The sequence below is a fragment of the Bos indicus genome, chromosome 4 (assembly GCF_029378745.1).
Source record: "Bos indicus isolate NIAB-ARS_2022 breed Sahiwal x Tharparkar chromosome 4, NIAB-ARS_B.indTharparkar_mat_pri_1.0, whole genome shotgun sequence".
NCBI lineage: Eukaryota > Metazoa > Chordata > Mammalia > Artiodactyla > Bovidae > Bos > Bos indicus.
The window spans coordinates 118724300-118742224 of NC_091763.1; the positions used below are offsets into that span (position 1 = coordinate 118724300).

The 17925-nt window shown below is 48.5% G+C and overlaps 1 protein-coding gene across 2 annotated transcripts in view; it reads left to right on the top strand.

The window, feature by feature from the left end:
• The first annotated feature begins 480 nt into the window (after positions 1-480).
• Positions 481-17925, top strand: part of UBE3C (ubiquitin protein ligase E3C) — a 115269-nt gene continuing 97824 nt past the window's right edge. Inside the window, exon 1 of one of the 2 annotated variants that reach the window (XM_070788501.1) lies at positions 481-864. In XM_070788501.1, coding sequence (XP_070644602.1) covers positions 799-864 — 66 coding nt within the window. In that variant the 5' untranslated portion in view covers positions 481-798. The remainder of the gene's footprint in view (positions 865-17925) is intronic. The other variant, XM_070788500.1, reaches the window with a different exon arrangement.

Consider the following 17925-nt stretch of genomic DNA (forward strand, 5'->3'; position numbering starts at 1 on the left):
GCGTTGAGTAATAAAGCTGATCTTTCCCTCTCGTATCAGTCAAGCCTGGTATCTTACAGAAAGCCTGGAGCCGGCTTCCCAGAAAAGTGCACACACGGAATCCGAGTCCAGCTTCGGGACGCAGGCGCCCACGAAGCCGGCCCCGGAGCACTGTGCACGCGGGACGCTTCAGCACCCCTCGGACAGCGCCCTCTGCCTCGCAGCACCTGCTGGGGGCGCTCACTGCCCCCGCACCTGCGCTGCAGCGACGCGCTCCGGCCCCGCCCCCGGCCCGCCCCTGGCCCCGCCCCTCACCAGCTCCCGCCCCTCAAGGCCCCGGCCCCGCCCTTCGCCCCTCCCGCCAAAGCGCAGGGCCCCGCGGGTTCTTCCCACGGTCCGCTGCGCCGTCAACACGGGCGCGCGCACGCGAGCCGGGCGCCGGGAGCGGCGCGGCGGCGTCCGTGCCGGGCGCGCGCACGCCGACGGGGCGGCGCACAGCAGCGGCGGCGCCGGCGGCGGCGGCGGTGGCCATCTTTCCTCACAGCGGCCGCTCTGGGTGTGAGTGAGGGATCCGCGGCCCCCGCTGGCGCTCGGGCTCGGCCGGAGTGGCGGCGAGGCGTGGATGAGGGGAGCGGCGGTGGCCGAGGGCCGCCCCCTGTGTCGCCACCCCCCCACCCAGGGCAGGCCGAGCGGGCAGCCCGCCGGCGGGCGCGGGGTCCCTGCCCGGCGCGGCCTCGTCCCCGCCGGGGCACTCCCCCGGCGCCCGCTGGCCGCCCGCGCTCTCTGGGTCGGGTCCCCCAGATGGGATAGGCTGTAAAGATGTTTAGTTTTGAGGGGGACTTCAAAACCAGGCCCAAGGTGTCCCTGGGAGGCGCGAGCCGGAAGGTAAGAGCGGCCTGCGAGCGGCGGCGCCTCGGGGCCGGGCGGGGGCGGGGCGCGTGCGTCCCTCCGGCCGGGCGGCGGGGTCACCCCCCAGGGTCACACCGGGTCCGGGAGGAAGGCTGATGGTTGCCGGGGCCGCGTGCACCGGGATCGCCCAGGAGCTGCGAGGATGCTGAGGGTGGACGGCCCTTCACATTTAGATGGTGAAAAACTCGGGGCCAGGGACACAGTGTTTCTTTCCGAAATGAGCTTTGGATACTTTGTCAGCCTTGACGTCTGGTGGTGACTGCTTTTATGGAGTTCTCCTCTGTTGTAGGAGGTGAGCAGGATGTATTCGTTCTTGACGACAATCTCTGAAATTGAGGCGTACTCCTCGTCTTTGGCCGTGTGTTTGAATCCAAGAGCATGAAAATTATTCTTCAACAACCCTTTGGAAACATTTCTGGAGAGACTCTGGAACTTTTTTTCTGTTATGATAGTTGTTTTTGTTGTTCGTCTTGTCCAGCCCTTTGTGACCCGATGGACTGCCACACGCCAGGCTTCCCTGTCCTTCACTGTCTCCCCGAGTTTGCTCAGATTTGTGTCCATCTGAGTCGGTGATGCCATCCAACCATCACATCCTCTGTCGTCCCTTTCTCCCGCCTTCAGTCTTTCCCAGCATCAGGGTCTTTTCTAATGAGTCAGCTCTTCCCATCAGGTGGCCAAAGTATTGAGGTTCAGCTTCAGCATCAGTCCTTCCAGTGAGCATCCAGGGTTGATTTCTTTTAGGATTGACAGTTATTCTTGGGATAACAGTTGAGAGTAAGAGTGGACAGACTACTCTGCTGTCTTCTCTGATGACTGGCATCTGCTGATTGGCTGGAATTGCTGGTAAGCAGCTCAGCGTCAGCGTTGTTTCATTTGCTTGCTTTCCACTACTTCACTGAATCCCTTTTCTGCCTGTTTTAGTTTTATCAGGCTGAAAATAAAGTGTGGTCCTCCCTACTTAAAGTGTTTGGGAAGTTCACGTGAGTATAATTAGCTGTTTACTAAATAGTTTTCTAAAATGGTCTTTAAATGCTTCGTGTATTTTGTCTTCTATACTAACGTATTGTTTGTTACCTTTGCGACTGGGCTGACTTGGGACTCTAACGTGATTGCTCGGTGTAGAGATACCTGTTTAAATGGTACTGCGAGTGTATGTGGGTTTCCCAGGTGGCATAGTGGTAAAGAATCTGCCTGCTAATGCAGAAGATACAAGAGACTTGGATTCAGTCTCTGGGTCAAGAAGATCCCCTGGAAAAGGGAATGGCTACACACTCCGGTATTCTTGCCTAGAAAATTCCACAGAGGAAGCCTGGTGGGCTTCAACCCATGGAGTCACAAAAGAGTCAGACAAGACTGAGCACACATTGGGGTATGTATGTGCTCGTTTCTGAGGGTGGAGGATGGGATCCCAGCAGCGAGTTGGGAGAGAAGCGTGTTGATAGTTTTCAGGCTTTGGGTTTTGCAAGATGGTGATTGGTTGAATGTAGCTGGCTGCAGAACAGGGTACGTGTTGAAGTGTGGCAGGGCTGGCGTGGGCCATATTCGGGCTTGGCTATTCATGAAAATTCCAGGTGAGACCAAAGGATTTCTGCCCTTCGAAGGGGCCTTGAAGACCCTGTGGGCCAGAGTTAGTTTTCAGATGGGATAAAGAGCCACTGGGTGACTGCACGGCCATGTGGCCTGGCTGTAGGTCACCGCCTGAGAATCCATGTCCCTTCAGTTCTGTACGACCTTGTGACTTCAGTACTGACGAGTACCCCGCAGGTCCTGTTGGGTGCTGATCCTGTTCTCTCACCAGGTAACACATTTTGTCTCTGAGGAAAATCAGAATCTCAAGAGGAGATTGTGTATATGGTGTTTCAAATGTGTGAAACAGTTTTTTTTTTTTTTTTTCCTTTCCCCTTTTATCCCCCTTTTCATTGAGGTTTAGACTTAACATACAGTCAAGGCACAAACATTAAGTGTCTTTATCTTAGGCCCCATCCACTAGAAGCCTGAGGAGGAAATCCTTGTACGAGTGGAGTTGAAGGAAGAGGAGAGGTCAGGGGACCAGGGTTGCAGTCCAGCTTTAGCCAATCCCGCCGGTAGCTTTGGAGTGCGGCTGGCATCACAGACTTGCCCCTTCTTGTATCACTTATGCATTGTCTGCAGGCTGCCCCTGGCGTGGGTGAGAGTGCAGTTCTTCTGAGAGGTATCAGTTACTGTCAAGTGGTTGGGTGATGGAATCTGGGTGGGGAATTAACTGTACGTTCTGCTTGAAGGATTTTTACACGTGAACACACCTTGGGGCCCACCATTCCCATCAGATCACGTGCCCAGCATTCAAGAGGCTGCCTTCTGCACCCTTCCATTCTGAGCCCTCCTGTCCAGAGATAGGGAGCGTTTCGTTCAAGGATGGGCACAACAATATGTGAACCAAGAAACTCCAGATGTACAAGTTAGATTTAGAAAAGGCAGAGGGACCAGAGATCAAAGCGCCAACGTCCGTTGCATCATATAAAAAGCAAGCAAGTTCCAGAAAACATCTACTCCTTCACTGACTAAGCTAAAGCCTTTGACTGTGTGGATCACAACAAACTGGAAAATTCTTAAAGAGATGGGAATACCAGACGTTCTTACCTGCTTCCTGAGAAACCAGTGTGCAGGTCGGGAAGCAACAGTGAGAACCAGACATGGAACAATGGACTGCTTCAAAAATTGAGAAAGGCGTTCCTCAAGGCTGTATATTGTCACCCTCCTTATTTAGCTTGTATGCAGAGTACATCATGTGAAATGTCGGACTAAATGAGCTACAAGTTGGAATCAAGATTAGCAGAAGAAACATCAACAGCCTCAGATATGCAAATGATACCACTGTAATGGCAGAAAGTGAAGAGGAACTAAAGAGCCTCTGTTATCAAGAGGGTAAAAGAGGAGAATGAAAAAGCTGGCTTGAAACTCAGCATTCAAAAAACTAAGATCATGGCATCTGGTCCCATCATTTCATGGCAAATACAAGGGGAAAAAGTAGAAACAGTGACAGATTTTATTTTCTAGGCTCCAGAATCACTGTGGATGGTCAGTACAGCCATGAAATTAAAAGATGCTTGCTCCTTAGAGGAAAAGCTATGACAAACCTAGACAGCATGTTAAAAAGCAGAAACTTCACTTTGCTGATAAATGTTCATCTAGCCAAAGCTATGGTTTTTCCAGTAGTCATCTACAGATGTGAGAATTGGACTGTAAAGAAGGCTGAGCGCCAAAGAATTGATGCTTTTGAACTGTGGTGTTGGAGAAGACTCTTGAGAGTCCCTTGGACATCAAGGAGGTCAAACCAGTCAACCCTAAAGGAAATCAACCCTGAACATTCACTGGGAGGACTGATGCTGAAGCTGAAACTCCAGTACTTTGGCCACCTGATGCCAAGAGCCAACTCATTGGAAAAGACCCTGATGCTGGGAAAGATTGAAGACAGGAGGAGAAGGGGACGACAGAGGATGAGATGGTTGGATGGCATCGCTGACTCAATGGACATGAGTTTGACCAAACTCTGGAAGATAGTAAAAAACAGGAAAGCCTGGCGTGCTGCAGTCCATGGGGTTGAAAAGAGTTGAAATGACTTAGTGACTGAACAACAACCCAGAGATATCTCCTGTTTTCACCTTTATTACCACAGAGTAATTCTGCCTGTTGAGCTTCCTGTGCTTGGAATCCCCTCTTTTTGGAGCTGGCTTCTTGTGGCTCAGTGCTCTGAGAGGTGGAGCCCATTGTCTTATTTTGATGCATTGTCTGAACGTAGCACAGTTGGCCCACGTTTGCTGTGTGAGTCTCTGGGTGGACACCTGCTCTCACGTGCTGGCCACACATTGCACATGGGTTTAGCTCTAGTGCGCTCTGCCCCGTCCCCTCGAAGGCAGACCTGCAGCGTCTGAGGGTTTCAGGGGCTCCACTTATTGCCAGCACTTAGTATTGTCAGTCCTTTTAATAAGAAAATTCTTCTGTTGTTCGGGTGGGTATGTAGTTTCATTGTTTTGATTTTGTTTCCTAACAGCTAAATGATATTTGAGCACCCAAATTTGCTTATTTTCTTTAATTCTCTTTCTCTGCAACTTAAGTCCTTTCTCTTCTTTCTTAAGCTTAGTGGAAACTGAATGGTTGCCACTTTTTGAGTGAATATAAATTTTTCCTTCAAATTAAATGAATATTTAATATATTTATTTGTGAAGGTTCTTTGAAAGATCTGAAACATTGTAAGGAAAAGTTCATGCCCTCCTTGTAATCTTGTTGGGGAGATAAGACTTATGTAATTAAACCTTAAATAACCATAGAGAGAGTAAGTACCACATTCTAGATTTCCCTTGGAGCTGACTCAGGAAAGGACAGAGTTGGTGGGCTTGGTCTTGAAGGGTCGAACGAGGGTGGGTGGGAAGCAAGTATTCCAGGTGGGTGGGAGGATTTGCGTGTGTCAGTGTATACTGGATTCCTCTGGTGCTAAGTCACTACAGTTTCCACTTAGTATTTCTGAAGTCAGAGTACATCTTGATAACATGACACAGTTTTTGGCAGTATTTTTTTCTTTTCTCAGTAGTGCATAGAAGAATATCTTAGAGGTCATTTGATTACAGGTTTAGAAATCTGCTGTTATTAGCATCTTGCCTTGTTATTCAGTCGCTCAGTCATGTCCAACTCTTAGCCACCCCATGGACTGTAGCATACCAGGCTTCCCTGTCCTTCATCATCTCCCAGAGTTTGCTCAAACTCATGTCTATTGAGTCTGTGATGCCATCTAACCATCTCATCCTCTGTCTTCCCCTTCTCCTCCTGCCGTCAAGTCTTTCCCAGCATCAGGGTCTTTTCCAGTGAGTTGGGTCTTGCCATCAGATGGCCAGAGTATTGGAGCTTCAGCATCAGTCCTCCCAGTGAATATTCAGGGTTGATCTCCTTTAGGATGGACTGGTTGGATCTTGCAGTCCAAGGGACTCTCAAATCTTCTCCAACACCACAGTTCAAAAGCATCAGTTCTTTGGCGCTCAGCCTTTATGGTCCAATTCTCACATCTGTACATGACTAATGGAAGAACCATGGCTTTGGCTAGATAGACCTTTGTCAGCAAAGTGATGTCTCTGCTTTTTAACATACTGTCTAGGTTGGTCATAGCTTTTCCTCCAAGGAGCAAGTGTCTTTACTTTCATGGCTGCACTGACTGCCTGTAGTGATTTTGGAGCCCAGAAAATAAAATCTGTCACTGTTTCCACTTTTCCCCCTTTTATTTGCCATGAAGTGATGGGACCAGATGCCATTATCTTAGTTTTTTGAATGTTGAGTTTCAGGCCAGGTTTTTCACACTCCTCTTTTACCTTCTTGATAAAAGAGGCTCTTTAGTTCCTCTTCACTTTCTGCAGATATCATCTGCATATCTGAGGTTGTTGATGTTTCTCCTCGTAATCTCAGTTCCTGCTTGTGATTCATCCAGCCCAGGATTTCACATGATGTAGTCTGCATAGAAGTTAAATAAGCAGGGTGACAATACTGCAGCCTTGACAAAAACTCCTTTCTCAATTTTGGACCAGTCTGTTCTGTTTCTGGTTCTCACTGTTGCTTCTTGACCTGCATACAGATTTCTCAGGAGGCAGGTCAGGTGGTCTGGTATTCCCATCTCTTTAACAATTTTCCACAGTTTGTGGTGATCCACACAGTCAAAGGCCTTAGTTCAGCTAATGAAGCAGACGTAGATGTTGTTCTGGAATGCCCTAGCCTCCCATATGATCCAGTGGATGTTGGCAACTTGATATCTGGTTCCTTTACCTTTTCTAAATCCACCTTGTACATCAGAAAGTTCACTACATCTTGCCCTAGTGCAGTTCATTTGTTGCATTGATAAACCAATATCAGTACATTAAAGTTCGTTCTTTGTGTTGCATTGAGTGGGTTCTGACGTGTGTAATGACTTGCATCCTCCAGTGCAGTGTCGTAGAGCATAGTGTGTTGCCCTGTGCTTTCCCTGTTCATCTCCCTTATCCCGCGCTTTCCCCGCCGCCGCTCCCCCCGCCCCAGCCCCATCTCTGGCCTCCAGCAGCCTTGTTCCTGCCTGTAGGTTAGGTTGCGCTTCCAGGATGTCGTTGGAATCACACAGTGTAGTCTTTTCAGCTGGCTTCTCTCACTTAGCAGCGTGCTTAAATGCATGCAGGGGTCTTCCTTGCCTTTTTGTAAGCTTTGATAGCTTGATTTTTTTTAAACCTTATTTTCTATTAGCAAACTATTTTATTAGAGCAGTTGTACGCTTGCAGAAAAAACTGCTGGGAAGCACACTCCCTCTCTGCAGCGCCTTTGTTTCCTGTCTCATCTCCTCCATCTTGCTGTTATGTAGTACATTTACTACAATTGATGGATTGATGTTGATACATTATTGTTAAGTCAGCTTATATCAGAGCTCACTGCAGGTGTTGTACATTCTGTGGGTTTTGATCTTTTGAAACTGGTTCCTTGAATTTAGGAATTTTCTTCTAAGGTTGTTCCATGTCTTTTGTGGTCTAATTTTTTTTTCTGGATGCACCCCACATCATGTGGGACCTTAGTCCCCCAACCAGGGATCAAACCCTCGCACCTGCATTGGAAGGCAGAGGCTTAACCACTGGGCCACTAGGGAAGTCCCTTTTGTGGCCTCATAGCTTCTCCCCGCCTCCAGTTGCTGAATATACTCCGTTGTCTGGATGGACCACAGTTCGTTCGTCCCTTCACCTTCGGAAGCACATCTTGGTTGCTTCCAAGTTTTAGCATCAGTTGTGAATAAAGCCGCCGTCGACATCCACGTGCAGGCCCTGCGTGGATATGGTGTTCCGCTCCTTTGGGTGGATATCAAGGAGTGGGATTGCTGGATTGTCTGATAAGACTATGTTCAGTTTTGCAGTTGACTGAAAAACTGTCTTCCAAAGTGGCTGTGCGTTCGTGCCAAGTCACTTCAGGCATGTCCGACTCTTTGCAAAACCATGGACTTCAGCCCACCGGGCTCCTCTGTCCATGGATTCTCCAGGCAGGAATACTGGAGTGGTTGCCATCTTCTTCAGAGTGGCCGTCCCGTTTTGCGTTTGCACCAGCAGTGGGGGCTTCTGTTACTCCACGTCCTTGTCGGCGTTTGGTGTTGGAGGTTCACATGTGGCCTTTCTGGTGGGTGTGTGGTGGGCCTCGCCGCTTTAGTTCCCATTTCCCTCATGACATGTGACGCGGAGCATCTTTTCATAGGTGCTTACTTAGATCTAGCTGCTTTGTTGAGGTGTCTGTTCAGGTCTTTATTCTATATTTTTTTTTTTTTTTTTTTATTCTATATTTTAATCAGGTTGTTTTCTTACTGTTAAGTTTCAACAGTTCCTTACATACATTTTTAATGTACTTTTATATATTTTGTATATGTGAACTCCTTTTTCAGATATGTTTTTTGCATATATCTTGCCTCAGTTTATAACTTCTCATTTTCTTAATACTGTCTTTTGCAGAGCAGAAGTTCTTAATTGTAGTGAAGTCCAGTTTTATCAGTTTTTTTCTTGCATGAATTGTCTTGTGTTGCATCTAAAAAGTCATGCCAGGGCTTCCCTGGTGGCTCAGAGGTAAAGAACCTGCCTGCTGATGGAGGAGACATGAGTTCGATCCCTGGTCTGCGAGGATCCCACATGCCTCGGCGCGACTAAGCCCATGACCCACGAGTGCTGAGCCTGTGCTCTGTGGCCCGGGAACCACAACTGCTGCGCCTTCACGCTGCAGCTGCTGAAGCCTGAGCACCCCAGAGCCCGTGCTCCACGACAGGAGAAGCCGCTGCAGTGAGCGGCCCACGCAGGGCGACTAGAGAGTAGCCCCCACTTGCCAAAACTAGAGAAAAGCTTGTGAAGCAGCACAGAGCCAGCATAGCCAAAAAATAAATCAAATTCTTTTTTAAAAAAAGTCATGCCAAACAGGATGTCACCTGGCTTTTCTCCTGTGTTAACTTCTAGTAGTTTTATAATTCTGTATTTTACCTTTTCGTCTATGGTCTATTTTGGGGTAATTTTTGTGAACTGTGTTAAGGTCTGTGTCTGCTGCTGCTGCTGCTAAGTCGCTTCAGATGTGTCCGACTCTGTGCGACCCCAGAGACGGCAGCCCACCAGGCTCCCCCGTCCATGGGATTCTCCAGGCAAGAACACTGGAGTGGGTTGCCATTTCCTTCTCCAGTGCATGAAACTGAAGTCGCTCAGTTGTGCCCGACCCTCAGTGACCCCATGGACTGCAGCCTACCGGGCTCCTCCGTCCACGGGATTTTCCAGGCAGGAGTACTGGAATGGGGTGCCATTTTTTCTGTTTTGGCATGGGAGTGTCCAGTTTCAGCACGTTTGTTGAAAAGCTGTTCTTTCCCCATTGGATTGTCTTTGCTCTCGTCAAAGGTCAGTCGGCTCAGTCGTGTGTCTGTTTCTGGGCTTGGTATCCTGGTTCATGGATCTCTGTGTCTGTTTGGGGTTTTTGGTTTGTTTGGCGCTGTTTTTGCCAGTGCCACATTGTATTCATTTCTGGGGCTTTAGAGTAAGTCTCAGAGTTGGGTAGTGTCAGTCCTCTGACTTTGTTCATATTTTTCTTCAGCATCGTGTTGGCTTTTTTGAGTCTTGTGCCTTTTCATAGCAACCTTAGAGTCACTTTGTTGATAATCACAAAGTAACGTACTGTGCTTTTCCTTTCTTTAAAAAAAACCATTGTGTTTTAAGTGTATTTGTTACATCAGGTTTTTTTAAGTATAGTTAAATGAACAATATTACATAAATTGCAGATGTGTAGTAATTCACAGTTATTCAAGGTTATGCTCCATTTATGGTTGTTATTGGAGAAGGAAATGGCAGCCCACTCCAGTATTCTTGCCTGGAGAATCCCATGGACAGAGGAGCCTGGCGGGCTGTAGTCCATGGGGTCTCGAGAGTCAGATACGACTTAGCAACTAACACCGATACCATGGTTACCTGCAGTATTGGCTGTGTTCTCTTGTGTTGTATGGATTTACTGGTTTTGACTGGGATTGTGTTGAATGTGTAAATCAAAAGAGCAGCCCCTGGAGGGGTTGCTTCCCACAAGATGCTAGTGGGAAAGAATCTGCCTGTCGGTGCAGGAGACAGAAGACGTGGGTTCAACCCCTGCATCAGGGAGGCCCCTGAAGTAGGAGACGGCACCCTGCCCCAGTGTCTTGCTTAGGGAATACCACGGACAGAGGCCTGGCGGGCTACCGCCCGTGGGGTCGCAGAGTTGGGTGTGACTGAGGAGCTGAGCACTGGTGTGATTATATGCTTTTTCTTTAGTCTGTTGTTATAATGGATTATACCAAGTGTTTTATTAGGTTGGTGCAAAAGTAATTGCAGTTTTGCATTGTTGAACTTTGCCATTTGGTATTGGAATGCATTCTTAAATGTGTCTGTGTTATGCATCATTTAAGTCTTATGTTTTTTCACTAACAACTCATTACTTGCAGGTTTATATTTATTTTAGACTAGGGAAATGATGTTAGACAAAAAGCAAATTTGAGTGAATTTCTTTTAATTAGAGTTCAAAATGCTTCATAAAGCTGCAGAGACAACTCACAACATCAACAATGCATTTGGCCGAGGAACTGCTAACAAATGTACAGTGCTTTCTGCAAAAGAACCAGAAGCTGCCCAGAGCCTTGTAGACGAGGAGCGCAGTGGCCGCTCATCAGAAGTTGACAGTGACTGGTTGAGAGGATCCTTGAAGTTGAAAAAGCTCGATAAGTGAGGCCTCACACGCCGTATGTGTGCTTAGTCGTTCAGTCGTGTCTGACTCTTTTCGACCCCATGGACTGCAGTCCCTCCAGGCTCCTCTGTCCACAGGATTCTCCAGGCAAGAATACTGGAGTGGGTTGTCATGCCCTCCTCCAGGGGATCTTTCCAACCCAGGGATCGAACCCAGGTCTCCTGCATTGCAGGCGGATTCTTTACTGTCTGAGCCACCAGGGAAGCCCCTCATGAGCCGACTGCAAATCAAAAAAATTGTTGTTTTGAAATGTCATCTTATTCTGTGCAACAACAAGTAACCATTTCTTGATTGGATTTTGGCTTGCCATGAAAAGTGGATTTTATACAACTAACTAGCGATGACCAGCTCAGTATTTGGACCAAGAAGAAGCTCCAAAACACTTCCCAAAGCCAAACTTGCACCAAAAAAAAGGTCATGGTCACTGTTTGGTGGTCTGCTGCCTGTCTGATTGACTGCACCTGTAATGGATTTGCTGGAATCCGAATCCTGGCGAAACCATCACATCTGAGAAGTACGCTCAGCAGGTGGATGAGGTGCACTGAACACCGCAGCCGGCAATGGTCAACAGAAAGGGCCCGCCTCTTCTCCCCAGCAGTGCCCGGCCGCCCATCGCACAAGCAACACATCAGACGTTGACCAAATTGAGCTGCAAAGTTTTGCCTCGTCCTCCACATTCGCCCAACCTCTCGCTCACCTGCTACCGCTTCTTCAAACGTCTCAACACCTGTTGGCAGCGAAAATGCTTCCACAACCAGCAGGATGCAGAAAACGCCTTCCAAGAGTTCGTCGAATCCCCAAGCGTGGATTTTTTTGCCATGGAAAACAGAGTTATTTATTTTTGGCAAAAATGTGTTATTGTAATGGTTCCTGTTTTGATTAATAAAGATGTGGTTGAGCCTAGTTATAACAATTTAAAATGTATAGCCCGAAACAGCAGTTACTTTTCACCAACCTGATAAACGCTGAACCCACCCTGCATACCCAGCATAAGTCCCACTTGGTTGTGATATATAATTCTTTTTATACATTGTTGCATTCAGTTTATAGTGTTTTATTTGGGGGTTCTTGGCCTGTGTTCAGGGGAGAATTGTCTGTAGGTTTCACCTCCTGTGATACCTTTTTCTGGTTTGGGTGTTAGGGTGCCACTGGTTCACAGAGCAGGTTTTACTGTAGAGCTTCCCGAAGCCCACTGCTGGAATTTTAATTTTGCCTTTGCCTAAGTCTGCTGCTGCTGCTGCTAAGTCGCTTCAGTCGTCTCTGACTCCGTGCGACCCCATAGACGGCAGCCCACCAGGCTCCCCCGTCCCTGGGATTCTCCAGGCAAGAACACTGGAGTGGGGTGCCATTTCCTTCTCCAGTGATTGAAAGTGAAAAGTGAAAGTGAAAAGTGAAAGTGAAGTCGCTCAGTCGTGTCCGACTCTTAGCGACCCCAAGGACTGCAGCCTGCCAGGCTCCTCCATCCTTGGGATTTTCCAGGCAGGAGTACTGGAGTGGGGTGCCATTGCCTTCTCTGTGCCTAAATCTAGACTGCTCTTAAGACTGCAAGCCCTCTGACTGGTTAGCTTTATACAGCTGCCCTCTGTTGTATAATTGAAGGTCTTACCGTAAATATTTTAACTTAAGAACATGTGCTGTTTCACTTTGAAAAGCTGACACTGTGTTGTTCTGTACTCTGTGTACATTGCATTGCAGCGTAAGCTGTCTCTTACAGGCCTGACTCAAGGGAAGCAGAATGTTTTCCAAGATCAGATGTTACAATTTACTGTCAGGACTGATATTATTACCTTACCGTTTTTCCCACTGGCCCCAGTCTGTCCTCTTGAATGTGATTATCTGTAGCTTTCACGTATGAGACCAGAAATCTGAGTTCCCTGTCGCAGATAAAGTCAGAAGGTCTTGGTCTAGTTCTCAGGGACAGTAAGCAGAATGGAAGGGCTGAGACTTTGGAGTTGTCCTTGGGCCTCAAAGGCTGAGGCGACCAGCAGACTTGGGGCACAGCGTCAAGGAGGCGCTGACTGGGGACGCAGGGCTTAAGGCGGACTCCAGGGGCTGCCTGGTCCTGAGAGTGAGCGCCTCCTTCAGCGTGTCCGGCACCTGCCTCGCTTGCCTTCCCTTGTCCTGTCTGACTTTGCACACTTGTGTGCCCTGATTTTCTGGAGTTACAGAGTTAGTTGCCAACTAGGTCTCTTAACTGAGGTAATAAACTAGTCATCTCATAGGACTGTAGAAGAGCCCTCAAAAGAGATTATTGCAAAAGCAGTGAAGAGTTTTCCTCTGTGATTTTCCCTTTTTCTTATAACTTCAAAGAATGCGGGCACCTAGGAGTTTGGAAGTTCAGTGTGTTGTTCTTTGCCCACGACTTGTTCTCCGACCACGGCCTCTTCACGAGTTCCGTCTCCTCTGCCACCTGTGAGCACGAGGGCAGGAGCAGGCACTTCTGTCCAGTGTCCCAGAGTCCATCACCTTCAGTGCTGACCGAGCTAAAGATGGAAATACCTGTGGGGGTGTGGGTGGCATCATGAATTGGCACGGTCTACCTGGGGCGCAGTTTAACGGCAAGTACCCAGAGTCACAAACAGGCGCGGCCCTGCTAAATCCAGCAGTTCTGTTTTTAGAGATGTATTCTAATAAACCGATGTAACAGGTGTCTGGCATAGATGCCTGGGAAAGAAGAGCTGACGGTTGTGGCATTGCTTGTGTTATTGAAAAATTTGAAACAGCCTGAGTGTTTAACAGTAGAAGATCTGTTAAACAAATGGTGATGTAACCGTACAGTGGGGTACTGTACAGCTGTTTAAAGCGGTCATGATCTGTGTGTTTTCATACTCATTACTGACTGATGTCTGTTCATCATCTGTATCAGAATGTCATTTTTAATGGAAACTAGGTTGCAAAACATTACTCCATTTAAATTGTGTTCATCTGAATGGTCATGATCTCTTGCTTCACCAGTCTCTTAATTTCCAATGAATGAAGGTCTAGTTGTCTATTTCTGCATCTAGTGGCTTAAAGCAGTGCAGTTTCACTCTCTGTGGGGCCAGATACCTGAGGGCTGGTGCGGCAGTCTCTCGGAGGCCTAGGTGTTGGAAACCAGGAAACCATTGTTTGGTGCTGGGGGCTCTGTTCTGGGGCTGGCTCGTGTCTGTGCCTGGAGGTTGGAGCTGGGTCTTGGTGGGAGGTGTCCGTTCCCTGCCCCTTGGACGTCTTCAGGGCTGCTTGAGCGTGCTCCTGACACGGCAGCTGGCTTCCCCATAGCTAGTGGCACAGGAGAGCAGGGAGAACGTGCAGTGCCTGTTGAGCGTCTGAGCATCAGGCGTTGTCCCTTCTGCCCTGTTTGATGGTCCAGTCCGAGCTTTAGGTGTAGCCCACCAGTGTGGAGGTGTAAGAAGGAAAGAAACTGGTGAACTGGGAACAGCAGAGCAAACTGGCGAACTAGGGAACGGACTTAAAATTCCCTTCCGCCAGGCAAGGCTTCCTGACTGAGCTGTTACCTTATGCTGCTCGAAAACAGGCGTACGTGCAGAGTCTGACCTGAATCGTTAGGAGTTAGCCATCTTCCTCAAAAAAGCCTTAGAAGCAGGAAGGGCTGTCATTTATTTGCAGCAGTTTGAATTCACTTAGATCATTTACCTTTTTAATCCAGCCACCTTTGGAGCACAGCGGGGAATATACTGGGGAGTGGGTGATTTGGGAATCTTGACGGTCACAGGGCAGGCTGGGGGAGAGGGTGAAGTAGGAGAGGACAGAAAGTGTATTTCTGCCTTGGGCAGTCTGTGCGAGGACGCAGGCGGAAGCCAGTCCTCCTCCTCCTCTAGTGCCTGCCCTGCAGCCTGCCCTCGAGCCCCGTGTTGCTGCCCGCGGCTCTGTGTGCTGGGCTGGGTTCTTGACAGGTTTCTGATTGAACATTGTTGCCACCAGTAAGAAGCCATGGGCAGAGTTGTCCGACCATGAGAAAGTGGCTGTCACTTACAGAGACGAGGCTGGGGGGACGGCAGTCGGGCCAGCTCACAAAGGGGGCCTGTGAGGAGCTCGTCCCTCAGGGGCGGTGCAGGGCCAGACCCCAGGTGAGAAGCTGCTGTAGTTGCGCAGAGTAGTGGGGGCCTGAGGCAGGTGGCCGGCCCCGAGGGGAGGGCTCCAGCGCTGGTGAGGAGCTAGAGTTGACGAGATCTGCGGGGACCCTCGGCAGGCACATCAGGTGTCAGTCCGGGACGACAGGAGTGGACATGATCCGAGGCGCTGAGGAGTCCCTAGGACGTGCTCTGTGAAATGCTGGGGATGTGCAGTCGGCAGGAGCAGCTTCAGGGAGAGGCTGGGAGTCCGCTCCGCTGGCCCATCAGTAGGTAGTTGAAATTGCACAACGTGCTGGCAAGTGTTCTGCTGAGAAGACGCGTGGGCTCAGGACAGAACTCCAAGGGACGCCGGCGTTCAGAGGAGCAACAGAGTGGCGTGGCCAGCCAGAATACGCGTCTGCGTGTCTTCGAGTGCAGACAGTCGTTCTGACCCAGAGGCGGTAGCAGAGCAGAGCTCCCTGGAGAACTGGGGCTTGTTGGAGGACCTCGGACCTTTGGTACTGGTTTTGTGGTTTTATTTGCTGTAGCTGAGACTCTCTCCTGTGGACTGACCACGAGGCATTCATATATACTCCCCCAAAGCCGAGGGTCCAGTTGTTCAGTCTGTTTTCTGAAATTACATGCTGCAGAGTGACTAAGCCCACGTGCCCCAGCGCCTGAGCCTCTGCCCTGGGCCTGGGAGCCGCAACTGCTGAAGCCTGCGCAGCGCAACTAGAGAAGAGCCCGTGTGGTAACGAAGGGCCCGCACAGCCAAACATGAATTAAGAGGTTTTTTTTTTTTTTTTTTTTTTAATTATAAAACAGACTCCTATAAAAAAAAGTTACCGTGCATAATTACCATAGTCCCTCATCCTTCTCTGTTTGAGCTGTGTATGAAGTGTTTGTGTTCATGCTTTATTTTGGGGCTTGTAGATTATTTCCGGAGAAGGCAATGGCACCCCATTCCAGTACTCTTGCCTGGAAAATCCCATGGATGGAGGAGCCTGGTAGGCTGCAGTCCATGGGGTCGCAAAGAGTCGGACACAACTGAGCGGCTTCACTTTCACTTTTCACTTTCATGCATTGGAGAAGGAAATGGCAACCCACTCCAGTGTTCTTGCCTGGAGAATCCCAGGGATGGGGGAGCCTCGTGGGCTGCCGTCTATGGGGTCGCACAGGGTCGGACACGACTGAAGCGACTTAGCAGCAGCAGCAGCAGTAGTTTATTTCTCTCCTGTTGTGAACATCTTTTTAGCCAGTGGTTTATAATTATTTTTAGGATAGATTTCAGAAAGAAGCTGGATTGCTCGGTCACCCTGTGCACGTCGACTTTGGCGTGTCCCCTGGGCTGCGCAGCCCTGCTGCCTAAGCAGCTGCGTGCGCAGGTCACAGAGGGCTGCGGCAGGCAGCCTCGGCCTCCGAGGGCGCTTTCCAGGGGTTTCTGCTTTTCTGCTTGTTCGTGGCCGTAAGCCGGGCCGTATCTCGTTGTCTGTCTGCCTGCTTGCTGTGTGCTCTTGCTTCTTCCTGACTCCCGCTCTGTGAGGCAGAGACGCTAGCAGCCTGCGGAGGTAGGAATCAGGGCTCAGAGACTCGGGTCATTTAGCGTAAAGCACGAAGCTCAAGTATGTGAGCCCTGGTCTGGATGTTGTGTAGCCCGCACGTCTTGTGTTGTTTCTAAAGCTTTGCGTAAGCTCTCATTCCACCGTTGGGCAAGGTGAGGACCCTGTCTTGCAGGCACTGGAAGGGTGGCTTTAGCAGTCCTGTGTCTTTTTGAGTTGATTTTCTTACGGCAGTTGTAAGAAATGTTCCCTTTAACTTTAGAAGGAGTGTTGGCAACCCTGGTGGGTTAGCAGGCAGCACAGCTCGTAGCCCGTCTTTACTGTGAAAGGTGGAACTGTAAAAAGTATAATGGGGACTTGACAAAATGCTCATCTCTGTAACCAGCTGTCTGCAGCATAGTCCCTCATCTTTTCTGGGCTTCTGTTTCTGAAACTTCGTAATGAGAAAGTTATAATTCTTGCCAATGAGGTGTTTAGATTATCACTCACCTTCCTTAAGTCTGATGATGTTTCCGTCTCTAATCTCCAGTCAGTGGCCCTGAAAAAGTTTCTTTTTTTAAATTGGAAAAAGTTTTTAAAACAGATTATTCTAATGGGCATATATAATGAAGCATTCCTCTCACTAAGATCCCAAACTTCCCCACTGTTACCAGCTTCCTCAAGCTTTCCAAAATTATTACCAGCTTCCTCAGGGTTTCCAAAACTAGAGTAAATATAGATAAACGCGTCCCCCTGACATTTTAAACCACCAGGAAAGCTGCTCTTCTCCTCAGCACGTGTCTCAGTGGCGACTCCACGCCAGCACCTTGACGTGTGGCTTCTCTTCATGGATGCGTGATATCCCACGGCCACTTTTCTGTTGCTTAGATGGACTTGTGCAGTTTGTTTCTAGGATTTTGCTAGTGCAACTGCCGTAACTACCACACAGTTCTGGTGTAAGAACAGCAGGTCTTTTGGAATTTACTGTAATGGAATATACACTGTTACATTTTATTGTGGTACTTTAAATGAGCATAAATTTTATTTTTAAGTCAGCATAAATGCCTTTTTTCTATGTAGATTTTGAATTGGGGCGGCTCATAGTGCATTGTTTTATAAATGTGATTTTCGTAATTTGTCACTCTATTTTATTCCAGTTTTAGGATGTGAAAATGTTAGTTGCTCAATTGTGCCCGACTCTCTGCGACCCCATGGACTGTAGCCCGCCAGGCTCCTCTGTCCATGGAATTCTCCAGGCAAGAGTACTGGAGTGGGTTACTGTTTCCTTCTCCAGGGGCTCTCCCTGACCCAGGGATGGAACCCAATCTCCTGCGTTGCAGGCAGATTCTTTACCATCTGAGCCCCCAGGGAAGCCCCCAGTTTTAAGATACGTGCTGCCAGAGTGAGCACCTACGACTGTGTTTTTTGCCCCTTTGATTGTGTTTGCCTGTGTGTGAAGCTGGTCGCCATTGTATCTTTCATAAAAGTTTTTTCTTATAGGTCTATAAAAGAAGGAAAAATCCAGAGATCATAGGTTGTACATTATTCACAAAACTTCTGTTAATTTTAATTAACTCAAAGTATTTTACTTGAATATTCTTCAAATTATGTCAAAGTATTAGTATTGTTTGTGCATAACTTGAAACAGATGTAAGACTGAGTCTGTTTATATTAGTAAGTGGGGTAAATTTCTA